Source organism: Dermacentor albipictus, chromosome 1 (genome assembly GCF_038994185.2).
Source record: "Dermacentor albipictus isolate Rhodes 1998 colony chromosome 1, USDA_Dalb.pri_finalv2, whole genome shotgun sequence".
Taxonomy (NCBI): domain Eukaryota; kingdom Metazoa; phylum Arthropoda; class Arachnida; order Ixodida; family Ixodidae; genus Dermacentor; species Dermacentor albipictus.
Window position 1 is genome coordinate 413,128,609 of NC_091821.1, and position 20,871 is coordinate 413,149,479.

The 20,871-nt window shown below is 44.2% G+C and overlaps 1 protein-coding gene across 13 annotated transcripts in view; it reads left to right on the plus strand.

Annotated features, from left to right (window-relative positions):
* The window catches only part of LOC135913055 (rootletin-like), a 308,691-nt gene that overhangs the window by 235,590 nt on the left and 52,230 nt on the right, over positions 1-20,871 (plus strand). For 8 of the 13 annotated variants that reach the window (XM_065445705.1, XM_065445709.1, XM_065445717.1 and 5 more), the window contains 7 exons: positions 7,079-7,214; positions 9,011-9,294; positions 9,841-11,246; positions 14,436-14,544; positions 16,004-16,098; positions 17,353-17,373; positions 20,135-20,260. In XM_065445705.1, coding sequence (XP_065301777.1) covers positions 7,079-7,214; positions 9,011-9,294; positions 9,841-11,246; positions 14,436-14,544; positions 16,004-16,098; positions 17,353-17,373; positions 20,135-20,260 — 2,177 coding nt within the window. The remainder of the gene's footprint in view (positions 1-7,078; positions 7,215-9,010; positions 9,295-9,840; positions 11,247-14,435; positions 14,545-16,003; positions 16,099-17,352; positions 17,374-20,134; positions 20,261-20,871) is intronic. The other 5 variants (XM_065445712.1, XM_065445715.1, XM_065445707.1 and 2 more) reach the window with 5 other exon arrangements.

Genomic DNA, 20,871 nt, shown 5'->3' on the forward strand with positions numbered 1-20,871 from the left:
GGCAAAAGCATCGAGCAGCAGCACCTGGCACGCGCGCACAGCGGCGCGTGGCAGCAGAGAGGCGGCCGCCCGCGACCGATACGGACGAGCTGCGCAAGGAGGGCCCCCGCTTGTCTGTGCTTCTTCGCTGCGGGGACGACGACGGTTCGTTGCGAGTCTCTGCGGGTCGTGTGCGTATCTCTGATGTTGGGCTAGGGGAGTACAACAGGGGGGAAGGGGGGGGGACGACAGCTGTCGCGTGGCTTCACGGTCGGACAACAACGCCCGCACGCTGTCTTTCGCATCCCCCCTCCTTCGCCCCACCCTCCCGTCTCTCGACGCTGGCTGAGGGGCAGATGGTGTGGCGCGACCGTTTGGCTTGCGCTGTGCTTCGGGTTTTGGCGACGGCGTCTCGATCAGACGTAAAAGAGAAAAAAAAAGAAAGGAGGGGGAGGAGGGAAGGCAGCCACAAAGACTGCCGCGCGCGCGCGCGCGTGCATCTGCCCCCGTTCTTTCCCTCTCAAAACCGCGCACGCGCGCGTCTGGCTTTCGGAAAGCGACGAAAAGTTTAGGGGAAAGGGGATCGTAGCAGGAGTTGAGAGAGAGAGAGAGAGTCGACAGCCGCGTTCGGTGGAGAAACGACCGCCTGCCTGTCTCGTAAGCCACCTTTCATTACACCTCCCTTTCCCTTTCGCCATTTTGGTTTGCTCGTTTAGTTTTGTTTTGGTATAATTCGCAGGTGATCTGTGGTTGCGATGATAAGCCCCTCCCCCATTCCACACGACTTATTGCCTGCAAGTTCGATCGTGCGCCTATCTTTTCCATCGTTTCGTTTGGTCTACCCGAGGTCCACAGATCGTTGGTATTGCGCTCTGTTATATGTTTCTTTTTGCTCTCTTTGCGGATTACACAGTGCGCCTGTGTGAGACCCAAGCTCTGGGTAGATGCCTGCAGTGCGAGGCGTGCTGCATTTTTCGGAGCACTTTGCAGCAGCCTCATTTTGGCACTTTCGTGATTCGTTTGCACATTTCGTTCCCACTCATTGCACATTTCGTTAAGTCTGGTATTGTACGTTTTTAGTCATTCGGACATTCCCCTTAAAAAAAACGAAACCCTTTTGTTTCATAAATGATTATCAACATGCAGTGGTGTGTTGGATGATACTGTTATATATTCTGTTTAAGTTGATTGTGCTGCACTTTCTATGCTTCCTATTAACTTTGGCTAAATGTTTTATGTTTATAGCATGACACTGGAATTATCTAGTGACATTTTACTTTTTATCAATGTTATGGTCAAGAGTAAGGCAGAAAATTTCAAACATCTTTTATGACAGATTATAATGATGCACAAATGTCGTGGTATGGATCATCATTGTTTCGATCATCCCTCAAAAAACATATTTCCTTAAAAAAATACTGAGAACAAGTCACTCTTTTTGTTACAGCTTTGTTGAGCTGAATCATCTGATGTCCACAGTCGCATAGCCAGAAATTTATTTCGGGGAGGGTTCTTCGCCTACAACTACCACTCCCCTCCCTCTCTCTCTCTCTCTCTCTCTCTCTCTCTCTCTCTCTCTCTCTCCGTGTGTGTGTGTGTGTGTGTGTGTGTGTGTGTGTGTGTGTGTGTGTGTGTGTGTGTGTGTGGAGGTTGTACACCACGCAAAGACAAACTCCTACCATGTTTTTGCATTGCTAAAACGACACTTTGCTTAACTTTTGATAAAAGTTTTTCATTGCTAAGGCATGCAGACACTTTGCATGAAATTATGCCATCATCAAAAGTAATGAGAAAAAAAAACAAAAATTTCGTTTACTCATTGATGCATTTATATAATGACCCAGCTGGTGACCTAGCTGTTATATGACTTGGAAAAACTAACAGTGCTAAAAATGGCGCCAAACAAAAACTAGACGGTGCACTATCATGTGTCTTCTTGTTGGCAGGCCAGACTTGTTGCAGCCTAGGTAATAGTAGAGATCACCATTGTTTTCCAGCCGGATCTTCTAGTGAGTGGTATGGCCACGACTACTTATGGAGAAGGGCGGGCACTATTTTGTAAGTCGCCTATCACTCAATTGCAGTTTCGGCATAGTGGGCATGCTGTGTTATTCTAGCTTTAAAAATACAGGAACAAAGCTTTGCGCTAGTGCTTCGATAGTATCATATGATGCGAGTTCCGCGCACTTTCTGTGACATGCTGTCCAACTTGTTTGAAGAGATGTTTGGAAGTAACTTGGGATCATGATATTGTAGTCATCACATGACGCATATTGTTATTTGGTCACACTGGGGAACTGGTGAGGGAGACCATCCAAAGCAGGGCTGCTTCCTGTTTCGTAGCCTTTGTGAAAATTATGGCATCCTTGGATCACCGTAAAATAAGGGCCAGTAAGTAGCTCCAAGAGTTTTGAAAGTATCATGTCTCCTGGTACCTGTCTATTATGAAAATTGCCGAGATGTTTAGTTAGGCTGGGCTCTCCGCAGCAAGCACACATGTTACGACGGGGTAGGTAAGCCTCAGCTAGGCGACTGGCCACGGCCACCTAGCATTGAGCGATCAGGCAGTGACGAGGTGCTCTCCCTATTTATTTATTTATTTATTTATTTATTTATTGATACTGCAATCCCTGTATCGGGATTATAGCAGGGTGGGAAAAAGAATTAAGCACTTTCACAAAAATGGCAAAACAAAAGAAATAAGGGAAATAAAGGTGCAGGTTGAAGCCCTGCAGCCAGCATCATGAATACATTTCAACAAGATATCAAACAGTAAAAAAGGAAATACACAATAGAACAGTAAAGTGATGAAATGCAGTAACACAGACTAGGCAATATGTTGAGCGAATAATGTCAGTGACGGTTGCAACACTTCATTGTTAGTGAGGTTATTCCAATCGGTAATAGTTCGTGGAAGAAATGAGTATTTAAAACAGTTATTACGGATGCGGAAAGGAGTTAAAGTTAGTTGACGTCGTTGTCGGGTCGCATACCCAGACGAAAAATGAACTAAATGGGTGAGTTCGGTTCTGTAGTGTCCTTTAATTAATTGGTACATGAATTTAAGTCTTGCAGAACGATATCGCTCATTCATTGTCGGCAGACCAGCTTTGATTAAAAGTTGTGTTATTGATGTACGTCGGTAATTATTATATATGTACCGAGCAGCCCTCCTTTGAACCCTCCTTTGAATTATGTCCATAATTATCTGCCAACTTCATTTTTGACGCCGTTTATGTGCCCCTCTCCTTGTATCCATCACCCCACTCCCCATATTAAAATTCCTTTCCGTTAGTCCCTTCCACACACTTCAGCATTCACTGGGTTGTTGAGCGGCACAGCAGCCGCTAACATGTCTATATTTCTGTTTCTGTGTGGACTTCGAGGCCACTCACCTACCTGTCCTCCCACCTGTTTGTTGTGGTGGTTTCTCAGCATTCTGAAGATATTTATTTCTTGTCCAATTTTTTGCCCTGTTTTCATTCTGAACAGCTTGTACAAACTAGCCTAATGGCAAGCTCTTCTCAAGTTTATTAACATAATAAAATTCAGAGACAAGGGAAGAAAAAGAAGGGAGAAGGGGGGGGGGGGACTTATTATGCTTATCCTAAACAAGCAAATCGCATTATTTTCGGAATGCTTTTCTTCCTCACGGCGTGGTCGACGATTCGGTCAAGTACCAGAAATTAGAAGCTCTTCGACTACATGGAGGCCTGTTGGGGAGCAACAATGCTGCCAATTTTTATGCAGAAGCTCATCCCATCTATATCTGTGTCTGAAATATTTAGCGCTGATCCCCCCTCAGCAGTTATGGTCAACACAATTTGGAATGAGGTAGAGGCACGTCATGAGTGGGGCCGCAATGTTTGGTGCATGGGAGAGGGAATTGCCCCCATGACACCTTCCCCCCTACTCCCTGCCCCCCTTCAAACCACCACTAGCCCTCACCTTGCTTTCACATTCAAGCTTTCCCCTTCATCCATGTCGCTTTTTGGAAGCCCACTTTCTGAAACTTTCTGTTCCATGGAAAAGGTGGGAAGGGAGGGGGAAGAGGTCATCAGAAAAATGGGAGGGGGTCGCCTAGGACTAGCCCCCCCTAATTGGCTACACCAATGGATGTCCATATTGATTTGGGAAACATTATTTACCCAAAGTCTATTCACTGCATTCCTGTTAAGCTCAAATTCTACTAACACAGATTTCCAAATTCTCTTTGTGTTCATTTAAACGAGGTCTACTGTAGTATACTGTACTTTTGTGCCCTCACAATTTGGAATCGTCCACTGAGGAAGGTATTGTGAAAGATTAAAGGTGCACTAAAAACCAATACTGAATCAGTTTAGAAGAAATATTACTCTTTTCATTTATTTGATGGGAAAATGTTGACTATTATTTGATGAAAATAATTTGGCATAAGCACTACAGGATGTTTCGGATATTTATTTACTTATTCAATGTACCTTACGTGCCTCTATTTGAGGCATTGCGTAAGGGGAGCTAGTACAATAAAATAGGAACGCAAAACAAAAACTGGCCTAGTACACACTGCATATAAAAACACAGACATCAATAAAAATACATACAAAATTATAGGCACAAATGCATACATTTCAAGTGAAAACGCTATCTGAATATGCGTGTTAAAGAATGATAAGTGAACTAAGTTAATATGGAAATGGACAAAGGAAATTTCTAGTTACAGTGTTCATGGCTGTTTCATGTTTAAACAATGTAAGTGAACATTGAAGACATATAGAAAGAAGAACCAATGAAAGCTACTGATCTATGTCATCTCATTAAGGGTGTGGTTAGATGCTGGCAAAATTGTGTATCATCAGTTTCAGTGGCGGTGAAACCTGGGAGGTCATTCCAGCGGTGAATGATGCGTGTGATGAATTGAAAGTGACCTTTGTGCCGTAGGTGTGCATGAAGCTGAGATGTAATCTGCGTGACGTGCAAATGGGGCAGACAGACATAAAGTAGAAAGCGTGGCACTGTAAATGTATTCACCTAGATGATGCCACCCTCCTTTTAACAAGAAAGGAGCACCTCCGGCGCTGCACACGTGCTCTCATACCTCCGTGTGCGGTAAACCTCCCCCGCGGTCTTACCCGTGCCGAGGAGGTTGCGCTTCGGAGGATCCGGGTCGGGGTAGCCCTCACTCCTGCCGTGACTAGGAAGTGGCCGCACTTTCGCCCGCTATATCCTCGTCCTGAGTGTCCACTCTGCAAGTCGCGAAATGTTGAAGCCGACATCCACCACCTGCTGTGGGTTTGCCCTGCACTAAAACCGACGAGGCTCCGGCACCTCGCAGCAGCGGGACTCTCGCCGCATAATCTGAGCCACTACACTGCTGGGACGCAGGGACCGCATTATCGATCCCTCTTGGACTTCATTAAGTCAGCAAATCTTTTTTCATTCATTTAATCATCCTTATTCACCCCCATCCCATACCCTTGTATGCCCTGAGGCATTTATCCTCACATTAAAAAAAAAAAATGTATTTGGGAAACAAGCACAAATGTGCATTGTCACGACAGTTCTTTAAAGGTGGAAGGGAAAGAGCATGCTGTATGTTCATTATGCTAGAGTGGTAATCATATTTTCTGGAAACAAAACGAGTGGACCTATCCTGCACAGATTTTAGTTGGTTAATTAGACTATTGGAGTAGGTTGACCAGATAGGAGTTGCGTACTCAAGCTGTGGACAAATGAGTGTTTCAAAAGCCAATTTATGAATCTTAGTCTGTCAGTTGCATGAGTTGCGGCATAGGTATCCTAAAGATCTGGAAGCAAAGCACTAGCACAGACAGTGTTAATGGAAGAAGACCAGGAAAGGTTTGGTGATAGAGTAACTCCTAGGCATTTGAAAGATGTGACACACGATACAGGACTGTCATTAAGGAGCTAGGAAAATTTGAATGTGGTTTGCTTACAGCTAAACAGCATAACTTTACATTTGGTTGTGTTGTGTCAAGCAACATTAGCCAGGTGTTGCACCAGTTAGCTACTTGCTGGTGGTTATTTTGTATGGTGCTGTGGCCAGGAGTATTAGAAATTGATCGGTGTATTATGAAACCATCTGCAAAGATTCTGACACAAGATGAAATGTTACATGGAAAGTCATTAACCTTTATTAAAGAAAGTAGTGGGCCAAGGACCCTGCCCTGTGGGACACCAGATGTCACAAAGTAATGAGAAAAGGAGCCATTGTTAACAACAATGAACTGCTGTTGATTGAAGAGAATCGCAGAGCCAGGATAGCGTAAGTGAGTCGTGCTTTACTGCAGTCAATGTTATAATCCTACGGCAATGGGAAACATGCTCAAAAGCATTAGAGAAATAAAAAAATATACAATCTACTTGAAGGTTACAGTTCATATTAAAGTTCAAGTAAGTTGCATTCTAGCAGCTACGTTTCACAGGACACTGTCTTCCTGGATCCGTGCTGGTTAGGAAAAAAACTCATTAGATTCCAGTTGGTTATAAACATGAGGCTACTATGGGTTCGAGCATCTTACATTATTTAAATAATGCTAGTCTCTCACACTTGGGTCAAATGTTTTCACAACTTTCAAGCTTGAGTGTTTAGTAGCTTTAGAATTCGATGTTGTTCTTGTTTATGAATGCACCGTCAACTAGGCCTAAGCATGCGCTTTCAAAATCCACAATGCCACGAGAAGCTATTGCGGTAGTTTCAAGGTGGCTGGAAAAGAGGCAGATTCAGTAGACAGGTGGTGAACCTGTCTTTCAGATTTGCGTCTTTCCTAGTTGGTCGAGACTCTCGTTACAGTAATGTGTGTATGCTTTTCTAGAACTACAAAAGTGTAGTTTACCAATCCTTTAGTGGTCCCTTTAAGTTGTGCTCTATGTAGACATGTAGACGGTGATGAGGATATGTGCTTCAACGGACTCCATGTCGTGGGACTGGGGGAATTAAGAAACGAAGATGTCTTTATTCTGGTGGTTTTTCAATAGGCTGTTTCACTGTCTTGCTCAACATGTTGATGTCTCTTGTTCGCATTGAACCGCGACAATATTGTTATGACCACGGTATGAACTGTATCTTACAAAGTCCTTCTTCGTTTCTGCTCTGCAGCGGTTAACGGATGAATGGAAGGCAAAGTATGCCAACACACCTGTGTCTGCAGCGACAGAAGATTCAGCCACGACGGCCAGAGACGATGCAGAGGCACTGGTGCATGATCTCAAGAAGCATCTGGATTCAGCCAAAGGTAAGGCACAGCGCTCACTGCTCAGCATCTGAGCATTATGAGCCAGGTTCACATAAATGTGACAGTAGCGTATCGCACTTCTTCACACGTCACGGTAATACTATGTGACAGTGTTTATGTATAGCACATCCCTCTTCATCCAAAACAAGCTGGAACCTGTTCCCGGCGAGGGCATTTCACTGGTGAGTGGAAGAGTGCACATGCCAGCAGCAAACTCACTTTTCCTCTCTCCCTCGATGCGGTATGCCAGTGTTTACATGCACTGCATGAGATAACTTGCCTGACTTGAACTAACCTCATTTGATCCATTAATGTGACTTGCCTTCATAATGTAAATGCCACCAACGTTTGTGTGGACGCAGTGCACTAGAAGTGCGATGTGCCAGTAACATTCATGTACAGGCGGCTGTTATTCACTTTAATTGTGAAATACTGCTGTTACTTCATCCTGTTTGTGCTATTTATGATGTGGTAATACACAACTTATGTGAAGGACAGCAATAAAAGAAGGGCATGCATGAATCACAAATAAGCTTTATGTAACTAAGTAAGAGACTTACTGTATGTATACTTACTTTATTTAATGAATTTTATCATCAGTGAACAATAATGCTGAAATCGATACACTCCTAATGCAATGCATTAAAAAATAAACACGAGAAAATGTAGCAGAAAAAGAATGTCCGATTTATTTCCTTCAGTGCGCATGTTATCACTGTTGGAAGACTGCACAGTGGGGCAGCTTGCAAATGAGTGAGAAAATAGAAAATCGCTTTAGTGCTCTGTTGGCTCACAAGAAGTACTTACAGCTGCTGTGCTACTGAGCCCATGGTCGCGAGTTCAGTCCCAGTCATGGTGGCCACATTTCAATGGGAGCGAAATGCAAAAACACTCGAAGAGCATTGTACTCTGCTTGCCTAAGCACCGAACGTGCGTTGAACCATGACACATAACAAAACCAGATTTCGCATGCCTTTCACGACTATGATTACCACTCACTGAGAAGGTGATGGCATTCATTAGCGACCACAGTGTTATGGTTACAATAAGTCGTGCCGCTGAACTTGTTGATATCCTTCCTTGAGGACATCGTTTTTTGCCTTCTCCGTGTTTATCTAGTTTTAGTAACAAGTTGACCTAATGGCCAAATGTGGGATGTCACGAGAAAGGTTCATTTAGAGGAGCCCCTGAAACAACCGTTAGGCCGAGGAACACGACTGGCACGGTCCACTTCAGAAGTGAAAGCGTCTCTGCCGAGGTGGCCATTCTTACCAGCACCCTTCGTCTATCGCCATTCTCGCACACAATGCTACTTGTGGCTCTAACAATGTGCCAGTAGGGCGCGCCGATTGAAGATGTAGTTATTGAAACAATTGTGCAAATTTGAGCACCAGCTGTCACCTTACATGCTTGAACTGTTTCCTGCTGAACCGGTAACCATTGCTATTTTTTTCGGATCAGGTTCGGTTTGGGTTCTGGCATGTTCGAAAAATATTGGTTCGGGTTCAGGCTCAGTTTCACCCAAAATTGCAGTTCGGGTTCAGTTTGACACCTTGGTTTAATATAAACTGAAAGTAATAATGAGATATTTCCTAGGGATGAAACAGTAAAAAAATGCAATAATATGTAGCACATACCTTTTGTCAATAATAAAACATTAGACAATGACTCAAAAAGTGAAACACGCCTACGCATAGCCAACGTTAATGCTTGTAGCATTCTCAGTACGGCAGACTTATCCAATTTCATTGCTACCTTTCACATTGACAAATTCACTTGAACTCTCTTGCCCGCAGCGGCCGAGCAGTTGGTGCTGTCCTTCCACCGTTTGGGTGAGGAGCTCAGGACGGGGCTACACTCACAGCTGGAGCAGCTACTGGGCATTTACCGGGAGCTCCACAGCAAGATGGACACTGCCTCGGCACTCGAGCGCTACCGAGGTCTGTGCGAGCAGCTGTGCTCGGGTGCCCCGGCCGACCCTGCCTCCCTGCAGCACCAGCAGGACCTGCAGCTGAAGGCGCTGAGGGCAAGCCTCGAGGAGCAGCATTCTCAGGAGAAAACGGCACTCCTCTCCGAGCAGGTGCGTGAGGAGCATCGTAGAATTGCACTTTTCGTGGGCTTGCACCTCTGGCAACTAGTTACCACTCGTTTCGGCAAAGACATTAAAAACGAAAAGTGCGAATGGGAGCTTCCCTCATTGACCTACTTGTTTGCATCGTTTCTTGTTTTGATGACACTACCAGCTATCCCAAGACCAAACTGTCCTTTTATCGAAGATTCAAGTAATTATTTAGAACTGCATAGTACAGACAGACACATTTGTTTGTTTCTTTTTTTGACACATTACTTGAATCAGCAAAGGGAGAAAGTAGGCAGCAAGCATGAAATAACTGTTTAATTAGTTAAAATTTACTAATTTAATTACATTAGGGAGCCTGTCAAAATTCAGAACTGAAGCTAGTCAATTTTCAAGGCACATGCTCTTAGTAGGTGTCTTGAAGTTAGCAACAGTAACATGGTGCCTCTCTGTAGACTTGTGGCAAGCTTTGTTGGCCTTCCACTTCGTATTTTCTCTGAGAGCCTTCCTTGTTCATATTGATACTAAGAACTATTGGGACATTTGTAGGTGGTACGTACCAAGGAGCTGCTGAGCAAGCATCGGGAAGAAGTGGAGCAGCTGGAGAAAACTGCGGAAGCAAGGCTAGCTGACGAGCGGCGACGCCTGACGGAAGAGCTCGACGTCCTCCGTTGCAGCCTCTGGGAAAAGGAACAGGCTCTTAGCCGGTCTGCCAACGAACAGCAGGCGAAGGCTTCTGCCGAAATGGCAGAGCTTATCAAAAAACACAGTGAAGAGGTCCAAAAACTGTCTTCCGCCCTCGAGGAAGAGGAGAAAAAGACTGAATCACTCTGCAGCGCACTTGAGTCCCTCAAGAAAGAAAGGGATGAAATCGTAGAGCTTGCAGAGGGCATAACAAGGGCCAGCTCGGACTCAGTGGTTGACCCTAGTACTGCAATTAGACGACTTGCAGAAGAAAATGCAACATTGCGACGTGAGGCTGAAGCGGCACGCGCCGAATATGAGTCTATGCTCTCTGAGAAGTCTAGGCTGAAAGATGAAGTGGAGACTGTTCGTGCCGAGTACGAGTCTACACTGCAGAGTCTTGAGCAGAATCTCCGAGGGACCGAGGTCGAACACAGGAGACATCTGGAGGAACTGCTTGCAAGCCAGGAGCAGTACCAGGAAGAAATGAAGTTGAAAGACGAAGAGCTACTTCTTCTGAAGCACGAAGTGGAGCAGTATGCTGACACGCTCGGCTCGCAAAGGCTGGAGTATGACCAGGAGCTGGAAAACATCGAGAGGAGGCTGGAGGCCAAGCACACTGCCGAGATCGAGTCACTCAAGTCAGAGCACAGGGAAAACATTGAGTTGCTTAGAGAGAGTCTGCAACGAGAGCTGCTAGACGTCAAGGCTGGCTACGAGGAGCAGCAACAGAAGCTGCGGAGGAGCCTCGAGACCGAGCACAACTTGGTGGCCAACTCACAGAAGGCACAGTTCGAGTTGGCACTGGAGGCCCTGAAGAAGACACACAAAACACAGATGGAGAAGTTGAAAGAGCAGCATACAAGGGCAGTGGAACAACTCAACAAGGAAAGAGCACAGATGGAACAGTGCATGGCTGACGAGAGAACATCTGCCATGAAAGACATGAAAAGCAAGCTGGAGGCTAACTACAGAGAAATTGTTGAAACCGCCAGGGTGGAGTGTGCTGCTAGGGTCAAACAGCTGCAAGATGAACTGGGAAAGATGGAACAACAGCTGGGCTCTCTACGTCGACAGAACGAGGAGGGCCAGCCAGTTGAGGAGGAACTGATTCCTACAACAGCCAGTTTGTCTGCTGCAGAAAAGCCTGCAAAGTCTGTATCGGTCGATAGTCTAGACGGGAAGCTCCCCGAAGAAAAAGATGAAGAAGGTACTGCTCATGAAGCCATTCAGCCAAAGCGTCACGCAACCACTACTGGCGCAGAAAGCGGGTGAGTAAATTTATCAACCAACTAAACACTGCTCGCATATCACCACCTAGAAAGCCTTTATATCATTGTTCAGAGTGGTGTCGTTGGTGTAGTTTTGCCATGCGATATAGGCAGCGTATCGACCATTCGTAGCCGTATGGAGCAAGAATTTAAGCGCTCTGCACAATGAAAGTTCGCATTATTTCACTTAGGGTGCCCTGAAACACTTCTTATGGAAGTTGAGAAATGCATTATAAGTTAAACTAGACTATTTCATAAATGCTTTGCACCAAAAAGTACTTCAGTGCATTCAACAGCAGTGGAGTTATTGGCAGTTGAAGATCATCTTTAATACCCTTCACAGTGCTCCTGCTTCTTCTTCAATGCTTTGCATGACAAAGGCTATGGCGAGGCAGGGTGCACCCATAATGCTCCGCCTACTGAGCATCGCGGTAGCATGCAGTTCAAATTTTATTTTGGATGTTCATGTAGATGCCACCATTTCCGATCTTCTCGCCTACAACGTGCCAAAGGCAGTTTCCCTCAGCAAGCGGGCTCATCGCGGCACCCCATGGCTGCCACAGTATCAATGCTACATAGCACACCGCAGCTACATGCAACTATAGTGTGTATGCGCAATGTTTGCTTTGTGCATGACAGGGCCGAAGTGTGTGCTTGCGCTCATTTGCTGCAGTCTGGCTGCATTGTGTGGTGCAGACCGGCTTTGTCCCGCGCCAGCCTGAGCAATGGATAGAAGCCACATTCAACTTGCGCATTTTGAAGTGCTGTCAATAGCTCAATACAAAGCAATATCGGCCAAAGTGTCTAGCCAGGAGTGGCCATTGTGAGCATATACTAAGCAGAGTGGCCAAAGTTTAATTCTTCCGTGGGCAGCTGCAGCCAAGCATGAGCAGATGATAGTCTGCTTCTTCCGGAAGTACGTAACTGTTATCGAAATTCAAAAGCAGATTTTCGCTTACTTCAGCCTGTTTATTGAACTGTGTCAATAAATATACACATTAACAGTAGGAAAAAGTGCTCTGATCCAAACACCTTTCATTATTGAAGTCAACTATTGGCCAATAGCAGCTGCGTATGGGAATGTGCTTTATGACAAAGTAGAGCAGCCCGAGAAAAGTGAGGAGAATGCTTCTGGTAAAAAGAGAGTGTTGGAGATAAAGGTGACTTTGCACTCCACTTGCGAGCTCCACAAGTCGTGCACGACTGCAAAATTGGGCTTAGGTGTTCACAGCAGTGTGTGCTATCCGTGGCCTGTTTTTTTTTCACCTAGCCCAGGGGGTGTTCAGGACCCCTTAAACAAAGCACTTATGAGAAAAATGTACGTGTGTAGCTGTTAACGAAATGCATAAAAGGGACATTCAAACCTTTTGCTTTGACATTCTGTTTGAACAAGAGACAAAATTTTAAATCATTCGAACTTTCTATTACTAGAAGTGCTTTACTGTATTTTGCATTTCACCAACACTGTCCATTCCAGAGTGTTTCACAAGGGTCAGCGTGTCTACAAGGCTCAGACATGCCCTCAATTTGCCAAAATATGTTAATTACAAATATATAGCTTAACTTAGTAGGTGACTGAACGAAATAGCGCATAGACCTACTTCACCAAAATTAATTTTAATAGCCCTAGAATTTCTTATGTTGGGCAAATTATTTTGCATATTGAGTGTGCCATCTGGGTGCTAGACTTTACAGGAAAACAATTTTGATTCAGTCAGTGTAAAATTCTGGCAGTAAACTGATTGCCTGTGGTAGAAATGTCTTGAAATAGTTTTCCAGGCATCGTGTTCAAACTGTGCAATCCGAAACATTTGTCACAGTGAGCATGCCATATAGAGTCGGTATAGCAAAATCTCATTAGTTCAAACGTAGTTCAAACTAAGGAGAGCCCCTTTAGATGTAGCACTTCACCAATTGCGCGGTACAGCACACAAAACCAAAACGGTCGCTGGGCTCACATTAAAAGTCTAATCTTTCCTCCATCAGCATGCGACATGTGCTGGAAGAAGCCTAGGTTCCGTATAAAGTCCAAGTGGGATAAAATCGTAGCTTTTTGCTGTGGGTGCGAGGGAAAGCGTGCAAGAGTGAGCCGAGAAGGATGGTGGCTTGATGCACACTGTCCTCCTGCGTGCCCCATAGTTGAAGATGACGTGATCAAGCACCCACTAAGAGGAGGGGGAGGGGTGGGGAGGCGTAGGTGAGCTTACAGTAACGAGATCAAGCGCATGCTTGATCACGTGCTTGATACATTTAAGTGAAGCTGCTCTGCTTGCTACAGTTCAGTCTCGACTTCCTGCACGTCTTTCCTCTTCATTTTTATGGCACAGGATATTGTGGTAGCTAGGGACAGATGGAACCTTGGCCTTTGGCTCGAGTTAGTCCAAAAAGCTATCCATGCTATTGAGAAATTTTGTTCAAAATTACCGTTGCGAGGTTTTTGGAGTCCGAATTTGTGGAAGTGTGTATATATTAAAACACATAGGACTTTGCCAGGACCAACCGAGCAGTTTGGATGACCTGTCAATTCAATTTAAGAGATTTCGAATTATTGAGTTTCTGCTGTATGTACTAGCTCGTGTTTTCAAGGGGCAGCAGATGTGCACATGTGCTTAGAGTGAAAATTCTTGCTTGCTCTTGCAAGCCTTCAATTGAATTCGTAGACTACTTGCAAAGTCCAGTCATGTTGCCTACGACATTTCCATTTCATCGCATGAAGGCAGCATGCATCAGGTTATGCTTAGGTTGACTCAAAACGTATAAGAAACAAATAAATTCAAGATTTATTGTCTGAATTCAAGGCCGAACAGAAAGTACTACGTTCATGAGTTTTCCTGCAGCAGGCAGTGTAAAGTACAGTAAAATGTCTTTCTCTGAAAAAGCCAATTTCCTGAGTACTTATTTTAAACACTTTTGCAGTCCCCATCAAGTTCAAAAACATCTTGTCAAAAACTGTAATAAAAATTGCAATTATCTACTGACAGATGGTGTCGGGAAGTTAACGATGGTCCTGTTAAGAAATTTTTTGTGGTCTTTTTGTATTGTTGTTGAGCTTGCTTTGGTGTGATTCAACATTTCACTTGACTGGTATCCTGATATTACCATTATAATAATTTTAGAAGAATATTGATGTTGCAGAAAGAGTAATAAGGTAACCTGTGCTAATTCCCTTTACTGTGCTTGTCCTGCCAGTGTGAGAGAGGCCTCGGCAGAATGGTCGGACATTTCCGTGGAAGACATCCTGTATGAGCGCTCAGAGCTGTTGAAGCAGTTGAAGAGCTTGAGTGCCACTGTGGACAAGGTGAGACACTTGAAAACTTCGTAGTGAATCATGTCAGACATAGGAAAAGTCTCCAAACAGAAAACACTTTTTAAATGAAGGTCATCGAATTGCCACACAATCACCAGGTTCATATATTGTTAACTGCTCACTTGTCAGAAGGCTTTCACTTTTGCGTGACATTGCCTTTGGCACACAGCATCTCATTTGAACTGTGGACAACCTGTACACTTGCTCGTCCCATAGAGTTTGCAACCAAAATTACTATAGATAACACTGCCACTGTGATCATTCAGCTATCATGGGAACGATAGCTAGTGCATGCGTTTGTCTAAACATTGTACTTGCCGCTTCAGATGTTCTTGTACCTTAACTTATCTCTCGCATTGGCACATTGACATAGCGTGAGAGGAGCTATCAGAAAAGGAGAGAAGGTGACAGAGGCACTCTATGTTTGCTGGGAGGAAACAGTAGGGGAACTTTCTAATCCAAGGTGTAACGTGAAGAAATTTCAAAAATCTAGTTATGGGCTTTCACATTTATAAAGAACAGACAGGTTAAGAGAAACACCATAGCGGAAGGCTCAGGATTGATTTCGACCACCTTGGGGGCTCTTGTTGCTTCAAATGTTCTTGGCTTAACTTATTCCATGCTTTATCTTTCTCAATTTCCAAGAAATTGAAACCTGCATCTAAGCACACAAGCGCTTTTGCATTCCACCCCCATTGCTTTTGTATGTCCCCAAACTATAAAAATTAATTAAAATAAAATGGGGAGGCGCGCTCCACCAGAGAGATACAGCAGGCAGAAAGGCCAATTAAAAATAAGTGAAAAGGGTCTGCAGAGGCCACAGCCACCGAGCCACCACGGCCGGCAAAAAAAAGATGTTGAGTGAAGCGAAAGGAAAGGACCAACTGGGAGGCGCAAGACACGGTTGGACCGCTTTTATCAGAACAGCATTATCTGAGGCCTGGCTGTCTTGCGGATGCATCAATAGTTTGTTATACCATATAATAGCCACCTCCAAGTGTTGCAGTTTCACCTGTGGCATGAAGCCACCCTGTATGGGACACACATCTTGAGTTTGCCAGTTTTAAGTATGATGCAGTTAATTTTTTGTGATCTGCAGAAGGTAGCCAAACACACAAAGGCCATACAACTGACGAATGAGGTCTCAGTAGCTAATCCACAGCTACTACACTTGTGGGAATCTCGCCGGGGACTCATCAGTTGCTGGAAGAAGCAAAAGTGTAATGGGAGCCTCAAAATCAGGATAGCCAAGATCACAGAAGAAGCCAGGGTATACGGCGATACATTGTTCACTCACTCACTGGATAAACTGAGGCCTTATGCCAGTCTCACTTGAACTACAGCAAAAATTTGGTGTCAGCACTTTAAATTGTTTTTTGCATCTGTAGAAAACAGGAGAAAGAGGGAGAGTGAGGAGTTCTTTAGTTGAAAGAGTGGCATTCGTCTCCAGCTGCAGGCAGAAAAAGAAGACCTACACGAGCAGCTTCGGAAAGCAAATGACGAGATCACCTCTAAGGAAATCAGGGCGACTTCACGATCTCCAAGGTACTCTTCTCGCATTTTCTGCATGTTCTTGTCTGATTCCTCCTTCAACTTTGTTCTTCCTTTCTTGATAAACATGTTTTTCTTCCCGGACATGCTTCTGTCACTCACCGCTTATGTTCAGAAAAAGTCTCTTGTTTTTCCTTTCTTAGAATGAGAGAGTTAAACAAGAACTTACACCATACTGTTTCTGGGTGTGATAGAAAAAAATGAATCAACGTGGCACCAGGATTTGAACTAAAAGTGTTTGCTCCGTGGAAATGCTAGAGGAAATGTAGGTAGAAGTGGGGATGACTTTTTGTAAACTGGTATTTGAACACAACAATACAGTAATGTCCATGCGAGCATTTCACTTGTTCTTGTCATTGTCACCACCATCTTAATTAAGTCCACCGAGGAGATTCTGCCAGAAATCTCCGATGATCCCTACCCTACGTCAGATGAGTCCTGCCTTTACCCACAGATTTCCCCGATCCCGTCACTGCTCCTAAATTTTGGCCCCACTTGGCTGCCTTCCTCTTCCTTGGCACATATTTCGTTTGTTTTGATAGTCTGCCAGTTATCTTTTTTACACATTGAATGACTCGACCAAGTCCCCTCCTTCCTATTGATCTCATCCACGACATAATCATTGTGCATTTCATCACCAATTCACATTGATCTTAGTCTTTTAATAGTATACCTGCCATTTCATTTGGCATTCCTCATTGTACAACAAACAACAGAAAGGTAGTAGCTCATGTCATGCAGTATCAAACAGTTCATTAGGTAAAAGCAGTTGCATTGCATTTTTCATTTCTTCTAGAGTGTGGCAGCGAACTTGTCCAAGAATGGACTGGCAACACATTCCTACAACTGCTGCTATAGCACCGGTTCCTCTTGTTAAATTCTGCTAATAGTGTCTGGGTGCACACATCACAGGTAGTTTTATTTCTGGTGAAAAAAAAGGGTGCGTGTAACAGCCACACCGATTCTGATAAAAAACCTTTTCCGCGTCCCTCTGATAAATCCGCAATACCTTCATGCATAGCTCAGAGATTCGCATTGTGAAAAGGAAGTATGTTGCAATTACAGTTCATTAAAGCCAGTGCACCTCAATACGCTACTAGTACTTGAAGTTATCTTGTCTTACACTATCCAAACTTTCATCCTGTCCACCACTTGCACCAGGCACCAAAAGCACTCTTCGTTGCACTGCGCTCAGTTTTTTAGAAAGAAGGTAACAAACTTTTTCCTTTGTTGTGTTCATTTGTGCAGTAAGGCCCTGCTTCTCAGAATGTGAGTACAGTTCTCTTATGTTTGTGCTCCTGCACAACTTCTTGCAAGAGCACGTCATTGTGTACTTTTATGTTCTGGCTCAACTTGTTGCTTTGTTGGAGTTAGGCGCAGATGGTGCGTAGACACATGACGACAGAGCCAAAGTGTAGGTTGTCACGTTTTGCATACCACGCTCCAATTCTACGGGAATAGTTATAAGTCAGTGAATGCAGTATACAGTGCTGCTAAAAAGTGTTGGCAATGTGTAAACAACTTTAAAAAAACCCGAAACAGGTTTGCACACTTGAAGCGAACATGTGCAGTCACAAACCTTTTGGCCAAGTGCTGTGCTTGCCTGATACGTCGCGCAGAGCTTGCAAATGAAATTGACCGTCTTAGCTCGCTGCTCACATTCTCAGTCTGTGCCGACACAATATTACCAGCACTTCACCATTGGCTGCAAGGAGCAGTATAGGAGTTGATTGGGCCAATATGGGGGAGCGGGGGGGGGCACAAAACTGTCTCAGTCGCAAATGTGCAGTTTATCTCACTAACGCCATGCAGTATAGCAAATGCTGGTGCTCATGTGAGCCAATCAGTAACAAGAACTGGCTGCACGTTTCAAAGAGATAATTCTTCTGTGAAGCTTCCATTCAGTCAGAATCGCGCAGAGTGGGATCATATGCAGACAGTAAAGGAGCCTGCTTTACGGTTCTCTTTCCTGGTTGGCCAATGAAACCCATGACTTTTGCTCCACTGCATGGAACTGATGAGATTGAGTATAGGTATGCCACTCCACGAAAACAAGTAAGCAAATAATGCCCCCATTACCTAAGGTTCCGATGCTGGCTCACATAACCCTTGCTCCTGCCATGGATAGGCTTCTATGGCGTGCCAAATCTAGTGCTAGTGCCTAGGAGTGAACAGGTTTTTGAGCACTCGGCTAGTCTCTCTTTCTTGAAATGCTCAGAGCTTGACAAACAAAGAAACATTGGCTAGCTATCTGTACGTCTTGAAACAGGGCTGCACCTAAGAAAGAGACATAGAAAAGGCACATAAAAAGATGAGCATAGATGTTTGTGTAATTGAAGAAAAAAAATGCTGGGAAATGTTTGCTTGAGGAACTGTGCATTTGAATCAGCACTTAAAATAAAGAATTTTAGTAGCCCATTAGCAATGCTAGGCTTGGATGCATTGAAGAGGCTTGATCCAGATTTGAGGTGCTTGTTTAAATAATACCTAATCCTTAGAATGGAAGAAGGAAACTTGTCTTGTAGACGTGTGTACGGGTATTGTAGCTTTACTGTTGCGGCTTTGTGCCTGGCTCGCTCTGAAGCCTCCAATGCATTCAGAATGAGCTACTCTCACACATTACGGATGTGGATGGGAGGAAAAGCAATAGCTGTTCGGATATTACTATGTTACACGTTAATGGCCTTGGTACATAAAGCTATCATTTTTTTACATTTGCATTTCGGTGCAGTAAATTCAGTGCATAAATCAGCAGAACTGTCTTGCATTTGTGAACATGCTATTGTGCGCTTTTTTACATCATCCTAGCATGTTGCATTAAGGCAATTGCAGAAACTAACCAATGCGCAATGCCTCTAAATGGTAATTCCAGAGCAAGGTTAAATGTAAAGCATGCATATTAGTATCTCTTGATGAGCAGTGCTATTCTGACTAATTCTGGATAAGCAGTAATATGCAATCTGTGTGGCATGTAGGAAGACTGTGTATTGTCACATTGCCCAAAGTTACTCATTCTGAGCATCTGTTTTAACAGGCGCAGATGAGTAGTCCACGATCCTTTCCTAGTAGTTTCCCTATATTTGAAAGTCCGGAATGGTACATAGCCTGTTAAGAGCGTCGGAGTGACCTTTTTTGATGTTTCTTGTGTTTTGTATGATTGATTTTCTTTATGTTGTTTATGTTTCTAGCACTGTGCAATCTGGCCTTTGTTACTGTTTTCACCCCTACCGTAGACCTCTTTTCTTTTTTTCCCTCTATTTGGTATACCTCTGCTTGTCTCCATCCACATCCTTGCCATGCCCCTTCACCATTTCATTCCTAGGTTCATTAGAGAGTTTTAGTATAGCGTATGCAAAGCCCTTGCGTACACTACAGAATAATAGTTCCAAGGTGAGCATGCACAGGATACCATGAAGAGTTTTGTGGGTTACGTACACACCCCAACTTTTGGATTTAGTTTTATGGGCTTTGCGTGGCTTGCATAGCAGGCATGACAACATGGTGGCACTCAGGCCTACTTTGATCCAAATTTATCCTTGTTAATTGCTCTTCGTCATGGCAGCAAAACGTAAATGGTTAATTCAGTTTTCATTTACTTTAATCTCTCTTTGAGGACAAAGTATCGGCAATGTTTAGCCATCATTATTATAACAGTGCTCTGTTACGATGTGGCCAGGCCTTACAAAAGTCTCGGCCATTGCCACAAAACTGTTTTGACTTCTGTATACCAGATGTCACTAATGCATTTGGTGTTTGACATCCGCTTGCCATGGGGAGCGCTTTACAAGTCGTGTTGAGGACATGCATCTATATAGTGTGGCCATAGCCGTTTTGCGTGTGACCGCATAAGCAGCCAAAACGCTATACTAAAACTGTATATTGTGCCATTTTTTGTTTGCATATATACACACACCCTTCCTGATTTCTCTTCCCTGCCTGTGTGTATTATTTTTTTTTTCCTCTACCCCGCACCACACCACGCCTTCCTGTGTGCCATCCTTTTCCCCCACGACCTTCGACTCCCGCAAAGCCCTTGTCGGCCATTTTCGGAAGAGAAGGCCAGCCCGCTCTACACATGCAGTGGTGGTGTCTTCTGTTCTAGGGAGTGGCTCGCAGGCTCAGGGCTGACAGCCAATGAGATTCAGTCTTGGCAGCTGTAAGTGCATCGCTCTAAATTGAAAACTCACTGGGGGTTATGCATCGTACTCTCTTTTTGGGGGGGGAGGGGTTTGCTGTTCTGTGCCCCCACGCTGCTTCCCCTCTTTGCTCCCTGTTCCTCAGCCCTCCCTTGACTCACCAGATTTTTGCGTGTCTTGGTGCATCATTGGAGGGAAGGCCACAGCGACCTAATTGAAATTGCAACTTTGAGCACGGGCTCTACCTCTCTCCAGTGCACTTTGGACAATTATTCTGCGACTATCTCTGCTAAGTTAAGAGGCTGAATACGTCAGTGACCCTAACTCTGAGTCTGTGTTGAGGCAGGTTTTTCTGTTTGTTTATTTTGTGGTTGTTTATTTTGTAATTGTTTAGCTGAAAAAGAGATCATCTTCTTGTCTTGATAGTGACTGTCACGAGTAAAGTGGCGCTTTAGCACTGATGAAACCTCGTGATAGCATTGCAGCATTTGTTGGAAACAGATGATATAGATCCAGTGTGTCTGATATGTAAAGGTCTGCAATCTATTTATTTGGTGTCACTGCTATGTAATCACTCGAAAAGATGAATTTACATTAAGAGCATTAGAGCATGTCATGCCGAAAGTGCAGC